At 32.6% G+C, this 17644-nt stretch overlaps 3 protein-coding genes across 3 annotated transcripts; 1 reads left to right on the top strand and 2 right to left on the bottom strand.

Moving 5' to 3' along the window:
• Positions 1-382: 382 nt before the first annotated feature.
• Positions 383-1498, bottom strand: LOC148771967 (F-box/kelch-repeat protein At1g57790-like). Its single transcript, XM_088815293.1, has one exon. It carries the CDS (start codon positions 1496-1498, stop codon positions 383-385), a length of 1116 nt encoding a protein of 371 aa, XP_088671419.1.
• A 4141-nt stretch (positions 1499-5639) lies between these two features.
• On the top strand, positions 5640-6604 carry LOC105950686 (vacuolar iron transporter homolog 1). Its single transcript, XM_012974055.2, has one exon. The coding sequence runs from the start codon at positions 5783-5785 to the stop codon at positions 6446-6448; it is 666 nt and encodes a 221-aa protein (XP_012829509.1). The 5' UTR covers positions 5640-5782; the 3' UTR covers positions 6449-6604.
• Positions 6605-8982: 2378 nt separating this feature from the next.
• Positions 8983-12150, bottom strand: FBP (Inositol monophosphatase family protein). Its single transcript, XM_012974119.2, has 12 exons — positions 11585-12150; positions 11075-11122; positions 10886-10960; positions 10721-10782; positions 10565-10631; positions 10348-10461; positions 10146-10232; positions 9949-10019; positions 9802-9867; positions 9495-9581; positions 9353-9428; positions 8983-9248 (listed from the first exon to the last, which is right to left on the bottom strand). Exons 1-12 carry the CDS (start codon positions 11741-11743, stop codon positions 9138-9140), a joined length of 1023 nt encoding a protein of 340 aa, XP_012829573.1. The 5' UTR covers positions 11744-12150; the 3' UTR covers positions 8983-9137.
• Positions 12151-17644: the final 5494 nt, after the last annotated feature.

Raw genomic sequence — 17644 nt, 5'->3', positions numbered from 1 at the left:
TATTCGTTTCCTCGTTTCTCTGTATCGCGGTTTCCGTATCCGTTAAGTAATTTAACAATAAATAGACATTTTTTTACAGTATCGGACAAACAATTTTTTTAGAGTTAATTTGCATTATTTGAATTTAAATTGAGTAACAAGTAATTTTACTTGTGCAATCAAACAAAAGAGATAGCCCGAAGCACTAATTAAAACTTGCTTTCATCAAACAAGATGTTGTGGAACTAAAGGCTCCTCAAATAAATGAATTAGCTATGGCAATTTATTGTTAGAATCAATTAGATATTATTAAAATTCGAAAGTATGAATTAACACATCGACATTATAATAAGGATTGAAAACATAACATTAAAGACATAAGGAAAATAAACTATCATTAAGATCAGCTTAATTTTGGATACCATTCCAGTGATTCTTTTCGAATTTGTGAATCAGTCGATCCCGGCATAATCCAAGTTGCAAAGTCCAATCTTTTAAGACCGTGTGGATTGTTGCTCGAATAATCCCCTTCAAAAGAATGATACTTGCGTGTATCTAAAGAGTAGTAAACAACATTATCACCATGAAATTTCGAGAAGAAAATCTTGTTCTTCATGCTTTTGCTTTTCGCATCAGTTGTATACCCGAAAGACGAAGTGTTGCTCACGTAAAACACTCTATCCCCTATATCTCTAACCGGTTCCAATGAAAACGTCTCTGATAACTTAAATATTTTGACCTCTCTTTCCCCGTGCATGGCAAAAACACCAAAAATAGTTTCCTCGCCTTTAGGTTTAATGAAATAATGCTCTTTAATACATTTACGATTCCAATGTTTCTCAAGACACTTAGGGGGACACTTGGGGAGACAATCGGGGAAGACTTTCCACGAAGATAGCGAGCCATGTTCCCTTATATCAAATGTTGCCACATCTCCATCAATATCCAAGAAGTACAATAAACCACCATGCAAAATCGGAGGACCAATGGACGATTGAAATTTTTGAGATTGGTAAGTACAATTTTCCCACTTGTTTTCTCCGTGTTTAAGAACCCCTATATCCACTGTATCATAACCCACGTCTATTTGGGTGGCGATTCCAACTATAAAACAATCTGGAGAAGTCGGTGGGTGAAAGAAGCAGATGGTAGTGTAGCCGGCACAATTCGAATCGCTAGGTGAGGGCACTTCAATCATATGGTGGTTGAAAGGATGGTAGAAAAAAAGAGTTTCGTCATCACCTCGAGATATCAACAACCACCCATGATTAGCGAAGCGTATTGTTCCGCCTTGGAGTTGGGGAAATTCCATGTAGAAGAAATTGTTGTTCTGAGATAATTTCCAGACATGCTTTTTCTTCCTTTGATTGAACATCAAACACGGCGAATGACGAAACGGTGAAGCTGCGACAACTGTGTTCCAGGATCGACACACTAGACTGAAATTATGTCTGTCTTTAGCAAACACCTTCGATAGTATCAAATCCACGAGGTCTTGAGGAAGATTATTCCAATCCATTACTTTATAACCTAGAATAAATATTCAAAAATTGTGATTAATAAGAATCTGATCTTGTTAAATCAAAAATTGAGAATAAACATGCATGAAGAGAAGATCACGTACCTTGATGATGAATGTAACTCAGAGGGGTTTTTGAGATATTCAGATGTTCAACTCAATGCAATATATATAATATATATAAGACGTTTCTAAGTTCTTTTTCCTATTCCTATTAGAATTAGAATTAGAGTTAGAATTAATTAGCTGCAATATATATATAATTAGGGTTACATTCCTTGTTGGAGATGGTTTAGTCGTTTAGGAGTATATTCGGTGGATCTTTCCTATATATATATATATATATATATATATAATTTGACAAGTATTATATAAATATTGTATATAATATATATATATATTATATTAATTAATTATGACAACAACTCCTAGATACGCTCAGCTAACCTAATTAACTACTTGTTATAGATTGATTAGGAGTGCATTGTATTGTAATAGATATATTAATAAACCTGATAGTTTTTTTTTTTCTCGAGAGAACTGATAAACATAGTTGATTATATCTCTCTCTCTTCTGTGTTATTTTCGGTTTTTTTTTTGTTATTAAATACTATTATGAGGTGATTATTATATAATATATTCCATTATATATATATATATATATATATATATATATATATATATATATATATATATATATATATATATTAGTACGATCAAATTCTTCAAGTGTTTTCACTTCAGCTATCATGGACTCCAGAAGTTGCTCAGCGTAGTGTGTGTGTGTGTTCAATAGTAATTTCCAATCAATTTAATAATATCACTTAATTATAAAATTTTTTTTTATTACAAGTAACAACTAACAATTGTCATTCATATAAATAAAAAAGCGAAGGAAAAATGGGAGATAAAGAAATGAAAAAAAACAATAATAGAAAAATTAATTTTGTTGTTGATCCAAAATATTGTTACAAGCTTTGCAACTCATGAAGTGAACAATTTGGTGCAGTCCTTACGAGACCGAGAGTGCTTTTCTTTAGCATGAAAAGACACAAATACCCTTTAAATTAATAAATTCAAAAAATTACAGATTCACCCCAAAAAACAAAACACTCTTTCCATTTAGTCCTTAATATTTTCAAAAGGCCCTCTTTTCCAAATCAACCAAAAAAAGAAGATTATTTCTTATTATTGTATGGTGGTGGAGACATCCATTAAAAACTATTTCAAAAAAACAATAAAAGATTAAAGAAGATATATGTAAAATAGGCCAAATGAAATGGCCCAAAAAATGACTTTTTAATTTAAAAAAGGAAAATGAAACGTTGAAGAAAAATAATATTAATTAGTTTTACGTTTGTGGTATTTGTGTGGAAAGCACACTCCATCACATATAGAACTATTATCTCATTTCCCACTTCTTTGTGTCTCTATCCTCTTTTAATTTTTCTTTAATTAATTAATTAGTAGTGCTTTCCTCCTCAACAATCCAATTTAGGTTATTCAAAAATATGTCCTACCTATCATATATATATAACATAATGTGTATATATACATTTATTATTTTTTAGCAATAATAAAATTATGATTTGTGAGCAATAAACGAGATTGCCGTGATTGATAACTTTTTAAATATCATTTTCCCTTCTTTTGCTTTTTATCTTCTCTTAAAGAGGTATAGTAGGGTTAAAGGTGACAATTGACATATTTTGATTTTTGCTTTTTTTTTTTTTTTTTTTTTTTTTGGTAAAGCAAGATTGTGATTTTGCTTAATGGTATTAAATCATTCAATTACATGCACGGATTTGATTGGTGGAAAAAAATTATTTAAAAAAACATTTTAATTTAAAATAAAACAAATTATATATTGAAACTCTTTCACAAAGTAATTCATAATACCAACTAGATTCATTGTTGTGAATTATTTTTTATGGTATAACAATTTGCGTTGAGTGACAATTTTTGTCAATGAAAATAAGCCATCGTCGTCCAATCAAAAATAAATAATTTGTATTATAGTGATTAATTAGTTATGGAAAAAATAATAAAATTTGTCACCTTTACAAAAATAACCAAACAAACAAATCCGAAAAAACACGTAGGCATTCTCGATATCTAATCAACTCTATAATACGTGCTTTCCTCATGAAGCAGTCCAGTCTGGTGTAACTGCCTTAAAGTGAATCATAAAGCCAAATAAAAAATATAAATATTTCTTTTTTTATTCTTTGTGCACATATTTTATGATATTTGAATTTCTATCTATGACAAAAAACTTATACACGGAGATCGTAAAATAAGGACTTGTTTGGTTGTCAAAATAAAACTAGTCAGGATAAAACTAAATTATCTAGTGAAAACTCGATTGTAATATTGGACACTGGAAAGTCCGACAAAAAAACTCCTTAAAATGCATGATAACATATTTTTTTCCGGATCGAAGCGAAAGTTATTGAATTTATCAAACATCAACTAAGTTCAATTATTTAGTTAATTATGATTAATCTTTAAAACCAAACGACACTTAATTAGATTGAATACAGAAACAGTGGAACACTTGGACACATGATATACATTGCATGCACTTTCTTGTAAGAATAAAATGCACGTGAATCTTAATTGTATGTTGCCAATAAAAGTGTTCTCAATTGGGGAAAAAAAGAACATGAAATTGCTTTCTTTTGCTAATATTTTGTTTTGTTTCTGTCTTTAAATTGTTTATATATATATATATATATATATATATATATATATATATATATATATATATATATATATATATATATATATATATATATATATATATATATATATATATATGTGTGTGTGTGTGTGTACACCCTATATTGATTATTTTCCTCAAAAAGACTGATTAATTGCATTAAATAAGATACAATGAACAACATAATTAGTCGTAAAGCTTCAACTACCTTTCAAAAGTAGCTTAAAATAACTACTAGTCTTCAACAATACATGCGTCTCGAAAGATATATATAATCTCCAAGATTGTGTTTAAGGCTCTTAATTATAAATAAGACACTATATAGTAAACATATTTATTGTATGATTAATTCCCACAAACTAATACAGTAGAACATTGATAAATTAATGGACTATGCTTAAATAAAAATTTCTCCATGTTCCAACTCGGTGACAACATGATAAATTATATAATTTAATATTTCGTTATTAATAAAATTTTGCTAGTTACGTTTCAAATGTACTAATATAATTATTAGAAACTAACATATAATTTATCAAAAAAATAAGGGTAAATTACAAACACCCCCCTGAGGTATGGTCAAATTACAAAAAAACCCTCTTGTTTGGATAATACATCTACCCCCCTCAACTATGATTTTTTCTTAGACCTCCACCTTTATGGTGCCAAATTCAACATAGTCATCTAGATTCCGTGAAATGTGCTCTAGTTTGTACTCTTTTTGTGTAAAAAATACAGTTTCCGATGCACCACAAACTGATATATACAAGCTAAAAATCACATATTATGATCATCTTGCTTCATAATGTAGAGTTTGAATGGGATAAAACGGGTACAAAAGTGATAATATTCCATATACTCTCGAAGATTCCACTAAATTTGATGAGTTGAGAGGGTGGTTGTAATTATCCAAACAAGAGGGGTGTTTTTGTAATTTGACCACACCTCAAGAAGTGTTTGTAATTTATCAAAAAAATAAAGATAAATCGTACTTGGTGTACTATAAAAGTACTGGTTGTTATAAATAATAGGGAAAATTACGGTCACATCCTAAGTTAATGTCAAATTACGAAAACCTCCTCGTGTTTGGGTGATTACAACCACCCATTGACTATGTATTGTCTTACACATCCACCCCGTGTCAGATTTACCAACTGAATGAGGGGTTTCTTTTTGTAAGAAAATACATAGATGAATGGTAGTTATAATTACCCAAACACGAGGGAGTTTTCGTAATTTAACATTACCTTAGGGTGTTGGTTGTAATTTGCACTAAATAATAGAAAGAAAGGAAATTTAGTTGGAGATGCAACGGCCAAAGAATGGAGTTGAAAAGGACCAATGGTGCAAAAGGCACACTGTCCACCATAATATATTAATATAATATATCACTTTTTTCAGTTCTATAAATTCCATAGTTGAAGGCGTGTGGCAACCATACTCACTCTCATCTGCATAATTAATTACTACACTAAAATCGCACTTTCTCTCTCTAGATTTCTTTTTTTTTTTTTGATAATTTCTTTCTCTCTCTAGATTAATTAATTAAATTAAATTAAATTATGGCTTCCAACCAGACGCAAAGTCGCGATTCTCAAAACGCAGCCCAATTACACGACCTCGAAATGATGCAAGACCCGGAGTTCGACTACTCAACACGCTCCCAGTGGCTACGCGCCGCCGTCCTCGGCGCCAACGACGGCCTCGTCTCGACGGCGGCGCTCATGGTGGGTGTCGGCGCGGTGAAGCACGGAATGAAAGCCATGATCCTGACGGGCTTCGCCGGACTCGTCGCCGGAGCGTGTTCCATGGCTATCGGCGAGTACGTTTCCGTCCACTCGCAGCTCGATATTGAGTACGCACAGATGAAGAGGGATAGTGAGAAAAGGGCGGGCGGCGGGGCCGACGCGGTGGAAGACGGCGGTGGAGATAAAGAGAGTTTGCCCAACCCCGTGCAGGCGGCGGCAGCGTCGGCGCTGGCTTTCTCTGTGGGTGCGATGGTGCCGTTGCTTGCGGCTTCGTTTATCAAAGAGTACAGGGTGAGGATTGGGGTGGTGGTGGCGGCGGTGACTGTGGCGCTGGTGGTGTTTGGGTGGTTGGGGGCGGTTTTGGGGCGGGCTCCGGTGGTGCGGTCCTCTGCTAGGGTTTTGGTTGGCGGGTGGCTGGCGATGGCCGTCACTTTTGGACTGACCAAATTAATTGGAACCAAGGGACTGACTCTAAATTAATTAGTTTATATGTATATATATATATATATATGTTATGTTTGTGTAACTATAGGTTATATATTTATATGTGTGTGTGCATGCATATATAATATGCTAAACTTGTATTTTTCTACGGTGGTGATTTTATGTAAATAGTATGGAATAATTTGGATTTGAGGGGAAGGGTCTCAAATGATTTTAAACCTAAGTAGTATGTATACAAGCCATGCATATACATTTAAACATTTATAAATTAAAAAGTCGGACTAATTAGGTTTAATGGATTATTAACTTATCTATTAATTTAATGGATTATTAACTTATCGAGTTAATAATTTAATATGTTTTCATCGAATTGGGATCGAGAGAAACTATTATTTAGGCGAGTTTATTAATTATCGAATATTAATTAATTTATCGATGTTCTACTGTATAGTATAACTACTTCATCGGAACAACAAACCAATTAAGAAACCTACTAATCTTGATTAATGAAATGTAATAGAGATTAGAGACCATACCATTAAAAGAAAACATAAATACTATAACAGAATTTTCAAATTGAATAGGAAAATAAAGTAATAGTAGTCATGCAGTGTGTGTCATCATCATCATCCTTTTGTGGATACCATTCCAATAGTTCTTGTGAAAGTTGAGGATCATTTGGTGGGTGAATATGCCAAATTGCAAAATCAAATCTTTTAAACCCGTAAGATTTTTCGCTCGAAAATCACCCTTGAAAGTATGAAACTTTCGTGTTTTCAACGAGTAGAAGACAAGATCATCACCATGGAATCGAGGGAAGTAGATTTTGTTAATTGCCATGTTTCTGCATTCCCAGTATACCCAAAACACGACGTGTTGCTCACAAAAAGCACTCCCGGCTTCTTCTACGTGTTGATCGTGTATGGTGTTTTCTCTTATATATATATATATATATATAATAATAATAATAATAATAAAATATAAAATTAAAAATCCTATGTATAAGACCAACACCCTAGGAAATCTTTTTCTTATTTCCATGACAATCTCAGAATTAGAGTTGCACTCTATATCTATTTCCTTGTTTTCTTTTAATTATTTTCCCTTTTTTGTTTAGGATTGTATTTCCATGATATATATATATATATATATATATATATATATATATATATATATATATATATATATATATATATATATAGAGAGAGAGAGAGAGAGAGAGAGAGAGAGAGACACACGAGTATCAGACCATTGTCCATTGGAACAAGGAATCGGTGAACAACGTGGGTATGTAAGAGCCTTTTTATTTTATTTTTCCTGCTTTTTGTTTCTTGTACTTTTTCCATTAAAAAACTTATGGAATTGTCTTGTTGATTCAGAAAATTCATTACTATATGGAAACTAAGGAGGGAAACAACGAGAGCGAAGCTCCGGTGCTTTTGATATCTCAGGGCCTTAAGTTTATGAAACATATAATCTACAATTTATTTGAGAATGAATTTCGCTACTTAAGTACTCCGACAACGAGGAAAATATTGAGCGACAAGAAGGTTCTAGGTTCCAGCTCCAGTTATGGATGGTTGGGCTTAGTGCAACCGCTTGGTGATGGTTGCGACTGTTGTCTTTTCAATCCAATATCCAAGGATAAAATCGACCTCCCGAAACTAGACAACGGGGACAGTTACAACAAATTTATCATGACCAAACGCCCCACTGAACCTGATTGTTACATCATCTTCAGCAGCGAGCGCCATGAATTGTCTTTCTGTCGGATTGGAGATGAAGAATATGTGAAAGTGCCTTTAGACGGACATGATATGGGTTTCGATGAAGAAGGTGGCTTTAGGGGTGATTTAATGGCGATTGTATGTTTCCGAGGTAAGATTTACGGCTTTATAGAACCTGACAAATTCGTCACGATTAATTTTGTGGACAAGAGTCTCGAGTATGAAAGGCCGGTAACTTTGATGAATGAAGACGGCACTTGGCCTTGGATTATTCCACGTGTTTCGAATAGCCGAGTTAATGGCATATGGTTGATCGAATCTTTCAGTACTGATGAGCTCTTGCTTGTTCTGAAAACATACCCGTGCCTAACTGTCAAAGACAGTTCGGAATTTAGGGTTTTCAGTGTAGATACGAATGGAATGACGTGCATGGAGGTAGAGAATATAGGTAATCGGACAATTTTTGTGACACCCGATGATGGTGGATATTGCTGCCCTACTCCTATAGGAATTAAACCTAACTCCATTTACTATACAAATATTAGAGACCGGAATTACAATGTTTTTGATTTGGAAGATAGGAGCAAAACTTCGATGCCGATACCCGGTGGAGTTGCAGTGTGGTCGAAAGCCGTTTGGGTCCAACACCAAATGTTCAAGAATTTTATGCACAAAATATAAATATATGAATTGTTTTTTTTTTTGGTTCATGTTATTACTCATTTTTGTCCATGCTGTTTTAATTTATTTTCCAGTCATTATTCCTTCAATTACGAAAATCGCCATTGTGTTAATGGAAACGCGCACCAAATCCCTCGTGTGTTCATTTTATTGCGTAGACAATTTTGTTTTTCTTCATAAGATGCATGCATTTTTATTTAATTATACTTGAGCCCGTCCTTTCATCAATAACTTTTCGACTTGAAAATATATGCTAAAGAGTATTAGCAAAATCAAGAAACTGAAAAAGTTTCGGAAAAGAAGAATTTACAAGTTGATTATTTTTGCTCTTCAGCCGCGTACAATGCTTTGATCTCCTCCACGTCATCATAACTACCAAGGAATATCGGGGAACGGTCGTGTATCTTTTCAGGAACCAAATCAAGTGCCTGTATTAAGAATAAATTGAACCAAACATATCAGATTCAATTTTTTTTTCTCTTCTTCTTATTATTATATTTTTTATTTTTGGAATATTTTTAAGATATCGTACCCGTTGCTTCCCAGTAAATGCTTGCCCACCTGCTTGTTCCATCAAAAACGACATTGGGAAGACTTCGTACAGGACCCTGTTAAAAATTACAATTTAGATTTAATTGAGCTTTCATTATGTAAAAAAAAAAAAAAGGAATTACCTCAGTTTTCCGTTTGGGCTTTTCTTATCAGCAGGGTACAAAAAGACACCTCCATAGAGCAACGTGCGATGAACATCAGCAACCATGCTATAAAAAAAAGGCCACAAATACGATTATTTTCGAAATTAAAGAGTACAAGTTATTATTATATCACATTGTTTGAATACGATTTCGTTTTTCGATATCGGGTTTTCATGAATTAGGCATTTTCGTTATCTTTTTACTATATTACAAATATGTGACAGCACTAAACCTCATAACCAATTTTCTGATAAATCAAAGCAAATAATCGAGTTTATATCATTACCTTCCAATGTATCTCAGAGACTTGGATGCTGACCCATCTGTAGGAAACTTGCATTTTTCCACATACCTGGTATTCATACAAATAATAAGATACACAATAAACGCAAAAATCGAACATTTAACCACTGTATTATTGAAGGATAAATACTTTGCTGTCGGTCCATCCCAATTCTTGGCGTTTCCTTCATTAACCGAATAAATCTTTCCTTTCTTCGGAATCTATAAACAAATTTAAAAAATAAATAAAAGGTAAGTTATGAGAAGCAAATAAGACGTAGCACACAAAACAGAGACATAAGTGTAATAAAACTATATTTTTACGTAAAATTGAAATCAGAGTCTCACCTTAATATCTGGATGAGTCAGTATGAATTCTCCAAGAGATGGATCGAGTGTGAACCCGTTAACTCCACCTCCAGTACTCAACACAAACTGCAAAGTTCAAATATTTACGACTACTTAGAATTATTTAATATTGATATTTTCTACCAAGAAAATTGTAAGAATTTGACGAGCAATTTTGGAATAGGTAACAATATATTTATACCGTGCAAGAGCTTCCATACATGCAATAGCCAGCAGCTAACATATTCTTCCCAGGCTGCAAAACGTCCTCCAGCTTCGGTTCATCTCCATCTTTGATCAAATAAATCCCGAAAATCTAAAAAAAAAACGAGCATCAAATTTATCATATATGATTGAAGATGTAATTTTAGCGGATATATATAAAATATCTATGCGAGCTTGGAAAAAAAAAACCATACAGTTCCAATAGAAACACCACAGTCGATATTGGACGATCCATCCAATGGGTCGAATACAACACAATACCTGCAATTCAGTTTGAGAGATGAAAGATTCAATAAATCGTATTAAAATAAATAAATAAATGAATTCAGGTTGTGAACACGAACACTTACTTTCCACGCTTAGAGGGTTCCACGAAAGTCGCCTCTTCATCCTCTTCAGATACAAGAATGCACTGCCAAGTGATTAAACAAAAAGTATATAAAAACATAAAACAATTAATTTTTTTAATATATTATCGTTGTGCTTCGATAAGGGGAAAAGATTTCGTGACATACAGTTCGGCCGCTACTGACTAAAGCATTGATGAATACTTCATTTGAGAGCACATCTAGTTTCTTCTGCTCTTCACCCTTCATATAACAGAACCAATAGATTCAATTAATGTTATTACACAAACTACAATAACTAAACTATATATGATAATAAGTAATATATATGTTACGAAAGAAAGTCGAGAAATTTACCTGAACATTAGTCTCTCCAGCAAGTCCTATAAGCTTAGCCAAACCAGCCTGTAAACCCGCAAAGTCGAAAGTTCATTAGACAAACGGTTTTCGAGCTGATTGTACTATGAGGAGTTATCCCCTGTTTTAATTAGGATAGATTTAATCATATATAAATATATACAGTCTTTCTTGAATGGCCATAAAACTGGGGGCAAGGCATAATTCGATAAATTTTTCTTTTTTGATCCGATTACTCACTTTGACTGAGAAATATAACTTGCATGAATTTGATCAATTGTGACATATTTTCAACTATTATTTCTTCTTTGTGACTGTGTTTGGTGACAGAAGCATTTGATCAAACACATGATGGGCACATGTGTAAGAGAGCATTTAACGATCTCAAATTTCCAAAAACCCAATTCAAAATCACAAAGAAAACATCATCGGAAAACACGAATTAATCCAAAAGGCCAAAAAAAAAACGATCAAAATGTAATCGGAAAAAAAAAAAAAAAAAAAACCGACCTTGTTAACAGCAGAGCAGACGAATTTGCAGCCAAGAACAATATGACTGAGCAAGATGGTGAAATCCCCACGTGATTCCGGGTGCTTCGTCTGCTCATTCAGCACGTGCCGGGTTATGGTCATCAAATCAGTCCGGTGAGCATCCGCCGCGTGATCCATCGCTAAACCAGATACAAAATATACGTACACAAACTCTGTATATATATATCTCTTTGACCAGCTATATCCTTTTTTTTATGAACCCGAGGAAAAGTTTAGAGCATATTTATTTGTGATTATAAATATATATATTAAATCTCGGACCGTAGTTCGAGGAAACGAAATGCTGACACACAAAGTACGTGTGGGTGTGTGTGAATCGGATATAGATGGGGATGAGGCAGCAGTGGATGGAGGGAAAAATTGGGGGGATTTTTTTTTTTTTTTTTTTTAATTTATCTGTATGTATAATATTATCCCGTGTCGAAGGGGAGGTCTGGCTGACACGTGGCGGCTATGGCGTTAAGGTTTGTTTGGGGAAAAACCGGTGGGTTTAGTTTTGGCCAACTTGTTGTTTCTGCTGTTTTAATGATTCTTTGTTCTTATTCCATCAATAATAGAGATATTTAGTTGATGGATGATTCTTTCTTGTTTGTTCTTTTTTCTTGACGGGATTTGTGCCTCGGCGGTTACTGGGTTTTTTTGTCCGGTTTCCCGGGCGGTTTTCCGGTGCGGTCGGGCCCTGGTAAGCTTTGTTTGTGCGCGTACACACACGCGCGGCTTCTGTTTGGTATGAGTGAAAGTCAAATCTGACATTTTTCGAAATTTTGACTTCAATTCTTTTGGTCAAAAAATAAATTAAATTTCGATTTCAATTCGTTCATATAGTAAATACTAAATAATACATTGATTAGAAAAAAAAAAAAAACAATAATAAGTAAATAAAATAAGCTATTCTAGCTCGATTCGTGTTCATTTGCATTAAATGTTTAATTATCAAGTTTAAATACACCTTTGAAAAAAATTCGATAAAAATTCAAACAAATCATACTAAATACGCGTTTGGCTCATCATACTAGGTTAATTATTAGTTTTAAATACTATTTAACTATCGTTCCAACTGGCCACTCACAACTAATCAAGTTGACTCATCAATATCTGACCCTTTTTTTTTTTTTTTTTTTTTTTTTTTTTTTTATGTAGGTATGAATTTTTTGGTTGAAATAGTGTATTATATGAATATAGTGTAGGTCTAGTGTGTTTTTAATTAAATACCCTATCTATGTCATCAAGGAATTATTTACCTTAGAAACGGCTATTGCCGGTTTTTGGCCCGGAATCGGCTTGAAACGGCCTTAAATACAGTTTGTACCCTTAGGGCCCTTTTGGTTGGCATTATTAGCCTTGATGGGACCAATAGTACCTGGTAGTGCAATGTTTGGTTTGAATGTTTTTCCAAACCTTGACAAGAGGGCCCACCACTTTTATCCCTCAATCGAATTATTACTTGTCAAGCCAAACTTGGCTTGACTATTTATCACCAAATAATGCCATCCTATGATACATTGTGAAATATCAAAAATGTCCTCCAAACATACCAAAATTACTAATTTACTGCATATATAGTTGTTTTCTTCCCAACTGTGTCTTCATTGCTGAACCCTAATTTTGCAAGAAGAGAAATGCACCTTCAAGATCGTACTTTATTTTTCAAGTTACAGTAAATCGATTACATAACATCTTCTTTTAACATTTTATAACAATGGTAGGTAGCTATGAAGATCTTAGATAAGAACCGATATTAGGAGGTAGAAGAGTCCCAATTTCAGATTCATAATTGGGGTTTCGGTGTGTTAAAATCTTCGTCTTCTTCTTCTATCTTTATTAAATCAAGCAGTTTGTAAAACGAGCTTCAAACCGCATTCATAATTTTTAAGTTGCTCGCGATTTGATTCCAAACGGTTGTAGCTGTTGTTGCTCGCACTCCTCCTCGAATTACTACTATCGGTACTCATTTTACAATTCAACTCAACAACGTATCCAAGGTAAGAGGTTCCCTTCAATTTTATACAGTCAATTTAAGGGTGATGGCAAAAATTATAGATGATTTTTCGGTTTTTCAATTGGGGATCTGAAGAAGAAGATGGGCAGATCACTTAATACCATTAAAGGGCATTTCGGACCTTCTGCAAATAATCACAAATAAGACAGCAAAATCAAGGAAAGAAAACATGAAATTATTCATCACGTGATTAGCACACACGTGACAATACCACAAACCAAAGGTAGTGTTCGTTGTAACATATCACCACTTTAATCTCAATATTATGTATCTCATCCCTACCTATCTATCCAAACCACTCAACCAAAAGAGCCCTTAAAGTATAGGGTTGGTAACATTTACCCTCTTAAAGTTACAAATGTAACAATTATCCCCTTATTAATGAATTTAATGGTAAAACTTTGATTTTGAATGACGTGATATTTTCTTCTTCCCAAATTGTCTTTCTTGCTATTATATTGATGCGTATATATTAATATATTTCCAATAATATTTTAAAAACTAAATTTTATAAAATATAATGATTATTAAAAAAATTATTTTGATTTATGGTTAACTCCACATTTTAATTACCATAGACCCTAATATAAATACAAATCTCAATTATTTAAAACATATATAAAATACGTTAAACATTTGCAAGAAAAAAAAAATCAAGACTTAAACGTCCAACTTTTTTTATAATAATTATTGATTTGAAAATTTATTTCAGTTACTTAAATTTAAATTTGAATAAAAAAATATTGAAATATTTAGACGTTCAAATTATGATTTCTTATTAACTTATGAATGCATTTTGTGATTCTCAAAGTGAAAAGTGGGATGATTATATAAGAGTCATATACTCATTAAAATAAATGTATAAATTATAAAATCATAATTAAAATTCGAATAATTGTTAACTTTGTATTAGCTACAAATGAACATAAAGTAAAACAAAAATGAAACTAGAATTCAATTTTTTTTATTCGTAGATTTACAATACTGAAATAATGAAATTAAGTTGCCGAATTTTTTTATTATTACATATTTATTATTTATATAATGGCAAGAAGGACATTTTGGGAAGAGAAAATTTCACATCATTCAAAGTCATAGTATTACTATTAAATTCATTAATGAGTGGAGTAAGCATTACATTTGTAACTTTAAGGGGTAAGTGTTACCAACCCTATACTTTAAGGGTGCAAACTGTATTTAGCCCTTTTAATTAAATACCCCTTCTATGTCATCAAGGAATATTCTACCCTAGAAACGGCTATTGCCGGTTTTTGGCTCGGAATCGGCCTGAAACGGCCCATTGACGAACCGGACCGGCCCGTTGACCGGTGAACCGGTCCCGGAACCGTGAACCGACCTGTGTCCCTTGGGTCGGGCCCAGTTCTTGAAATAGGTGAACCGTGAACCGCGGGGCCGGCCCGGCATATCGACAGAAATTAAAAAAAAAAATTTTAAAAAAATTAAAAAACTCAAACAACTTGAACCGGCCCCGTGACAGCCCAGTGAACCGGCCGTTATTTGCTTTTTTTTTTTAATTTTGTTTCCCCCCATTTTTTCCGAAAAATACCCTCACACCCCATTTTTCCTATAAAATTAAGTTTAAGTCATTTTATTTATTTTCTTTTGTCTTTTTATATTTAAAAGTAATTCTTTTAATTTATTTATCCATCAAATATATATATATATATATATATATATATATATATATATATATATATATATATATATATATATATATATATATATATATATATATATATATATATATATATATATATATATATATATATATATATATATATATATATATATATATATATATATATATATATATATATATATATATATAATATAAATTTTCGGGCCGATCCAGAACCGTCGCGGATAGGCCGGAACCGGAGTGAACCGACGGGCCGACCCGGCCCGCCGAACCGTGTGATGAAAGTTTTTGGTTTTTTTTTGTTGTTGTTGCAAAAACATCATGATATCGATCACCTTCCAATGTCCAATGATATTTTTGTAAGTTGTTATATTTGTCTGTTAAATATTTTATTTTATTTTATTTTTATTAATGTGTAGTTGTGAAGTGAATGATGAAAAAGGAGGTCATATTAAAGAAATTGCAAGAGGTTTTCGGAACTCTACGGTGGTCCTCTTCCTACGGTTCCTTCCAATTATTTCATCAGAGCAGCTACCTATCAGGTCTCTATTTCTCCCATTTCCCCGTTTTCTCAGTTTTAGTAAGCGGTCTCATCTAACAAGTTTACGAGATAGCCAAACAAAAAACATCGGAAATATTATTACCTAACAAGTTTATGAGATAGTCAAACAATAACATCCGAAATATCATCTAACAAGTTTACGAGATAATCAAACAATAACATCCGAATACTTATTATGAATCTCTGGTTCCAAAAAGCAACACAACTCAGGTCTATTTTTTTGTGTTGTTCACTGTCTTTTTAGTGGCCTTTTTCATTTGTTTGGTGATTGATGCGTCCTTCGCATCCCCTTGATGTTGCAAAATGGTGTTTAGCATAGATATTCTCGTCTGCAAAAAAAAATAATGTTGCACTCGTCGCAAACGTATTGAAATTTCCCACAGAGTTTGTGGTACTCGTTTTATATGTATTCATTCATGTTCGTCGTGAACACCTGTTAATATCACTATAGTTAGTAATTTTATTCATATTTATTAACAAAGACTAGACGAAAAAGAATTGCCCTTAAACGGCCCGTTGACCGGTGAACCGGTCCCAGAACTATGAACCGGCCCGTATCCCTCGGGCCGGACACGATTTTTGAAATAGGTGAACCGTGAACCGTCGGTCCAGACCGATCCGGCAGTGCGCTCGAAATAAAAAAAGAAAATATTAAAATTAAAAAAAAACTTAAAAAACTTAAAAAACTTGAACCGGCCCAGTGAACCGAACGTTTTTTGCTCTTTTTTGAATTTTGTTTCCCCCTTTTTTTCCGATAATTCCTATAAAATTAAGTTCAATTCATTTTATTTATTTTCTTTTGTCTTTTTTATATTTAAAAGTAATTCTTTTAATTTATTTATCCAATAAAAATATTTTCAACAATATATATATATATATATATATATATATATATATATATATATATATATATATATATATATATATATATATATATATATATATATATATATATATATATATATATATATATATATATATATATATATATATATATATATATATATATATATATATATATATATATATATATATATATATATTTTCGGGCCGACCCGGAACCGGAGTGAACCGACAGGCCGACCCAGCCCGCCGAACCGTGTGATAAGAGTTTCTCGGCTTATTTTTTGTTTGTTGCAAAAAATCCATGATATTGATAAATTCACAATCGATGTCCAATGATACCTTTGTAAGTTGTTCTATTTGTCTGCTAAATATTTTATTTTATTTGTATTAATGTGAAGTTATGAAGTGAATGATGAAAATGGAGGCTATATTAAAGCAATTGCAAAAGGTTTTCGGAACTCTACGGTTGTCCTGTTCTACGGTTCCTTCCAACTATTCCATCAGAGCAGCCACCTATCATGCCTCTATTTTTTCTCATTTCCTCGTTTTTTCAATTTTAGTTAGAGGTATTGCTCGTATGATTCGTTTTTTCAATTTTAGTAAGCGGTATTGCTCATATGATTTTTGAATGTTTATGCTTTAATTGAAGGTGATTTTTGCCAAACGGTACAAAACTAATTTTCTCAGTCCAACAATTTTAAGAGATAGTCAAACAATAACATCCGAAATAACATCTAACAAGTTTACGAAATAGTCAAACAAAAAACATCCGAAATATCATCTAACAAGTTTACGAGATAGTCAAACAATAACATCCGAAATATCATCTAACGAGTTTATGAGATAGTTAAACAATAACATCCGAATGCTTATTATGAATCTATGATTCCAAAAAGCAACACAACTCAGTTCAGGTCTATTTTTTTGTGTTGTTCACTGCCTTCTTAGTGG

The sequence above is a fragment of the Erythranthe guttata genome, chromosome 3 (assembly GCF_056151865.1).
Source record: "Erythranthe guttata isolate IM_541 chromosome 3, IM_541, whole genome shotgun sequence".
Classification (NCBI taxonomy): Eukaryota; Viridiplantae; Streptophyta; class Magnoliopsida; order Lamiales; family Phrymaceae; genus Erythranthe; species Erythranthe guttata.
The sequence above is the reverse complement of the archived record's forward strand: the minus strand, read 5'-3'. Positions and strand labels throughout refer to the sequence as shown.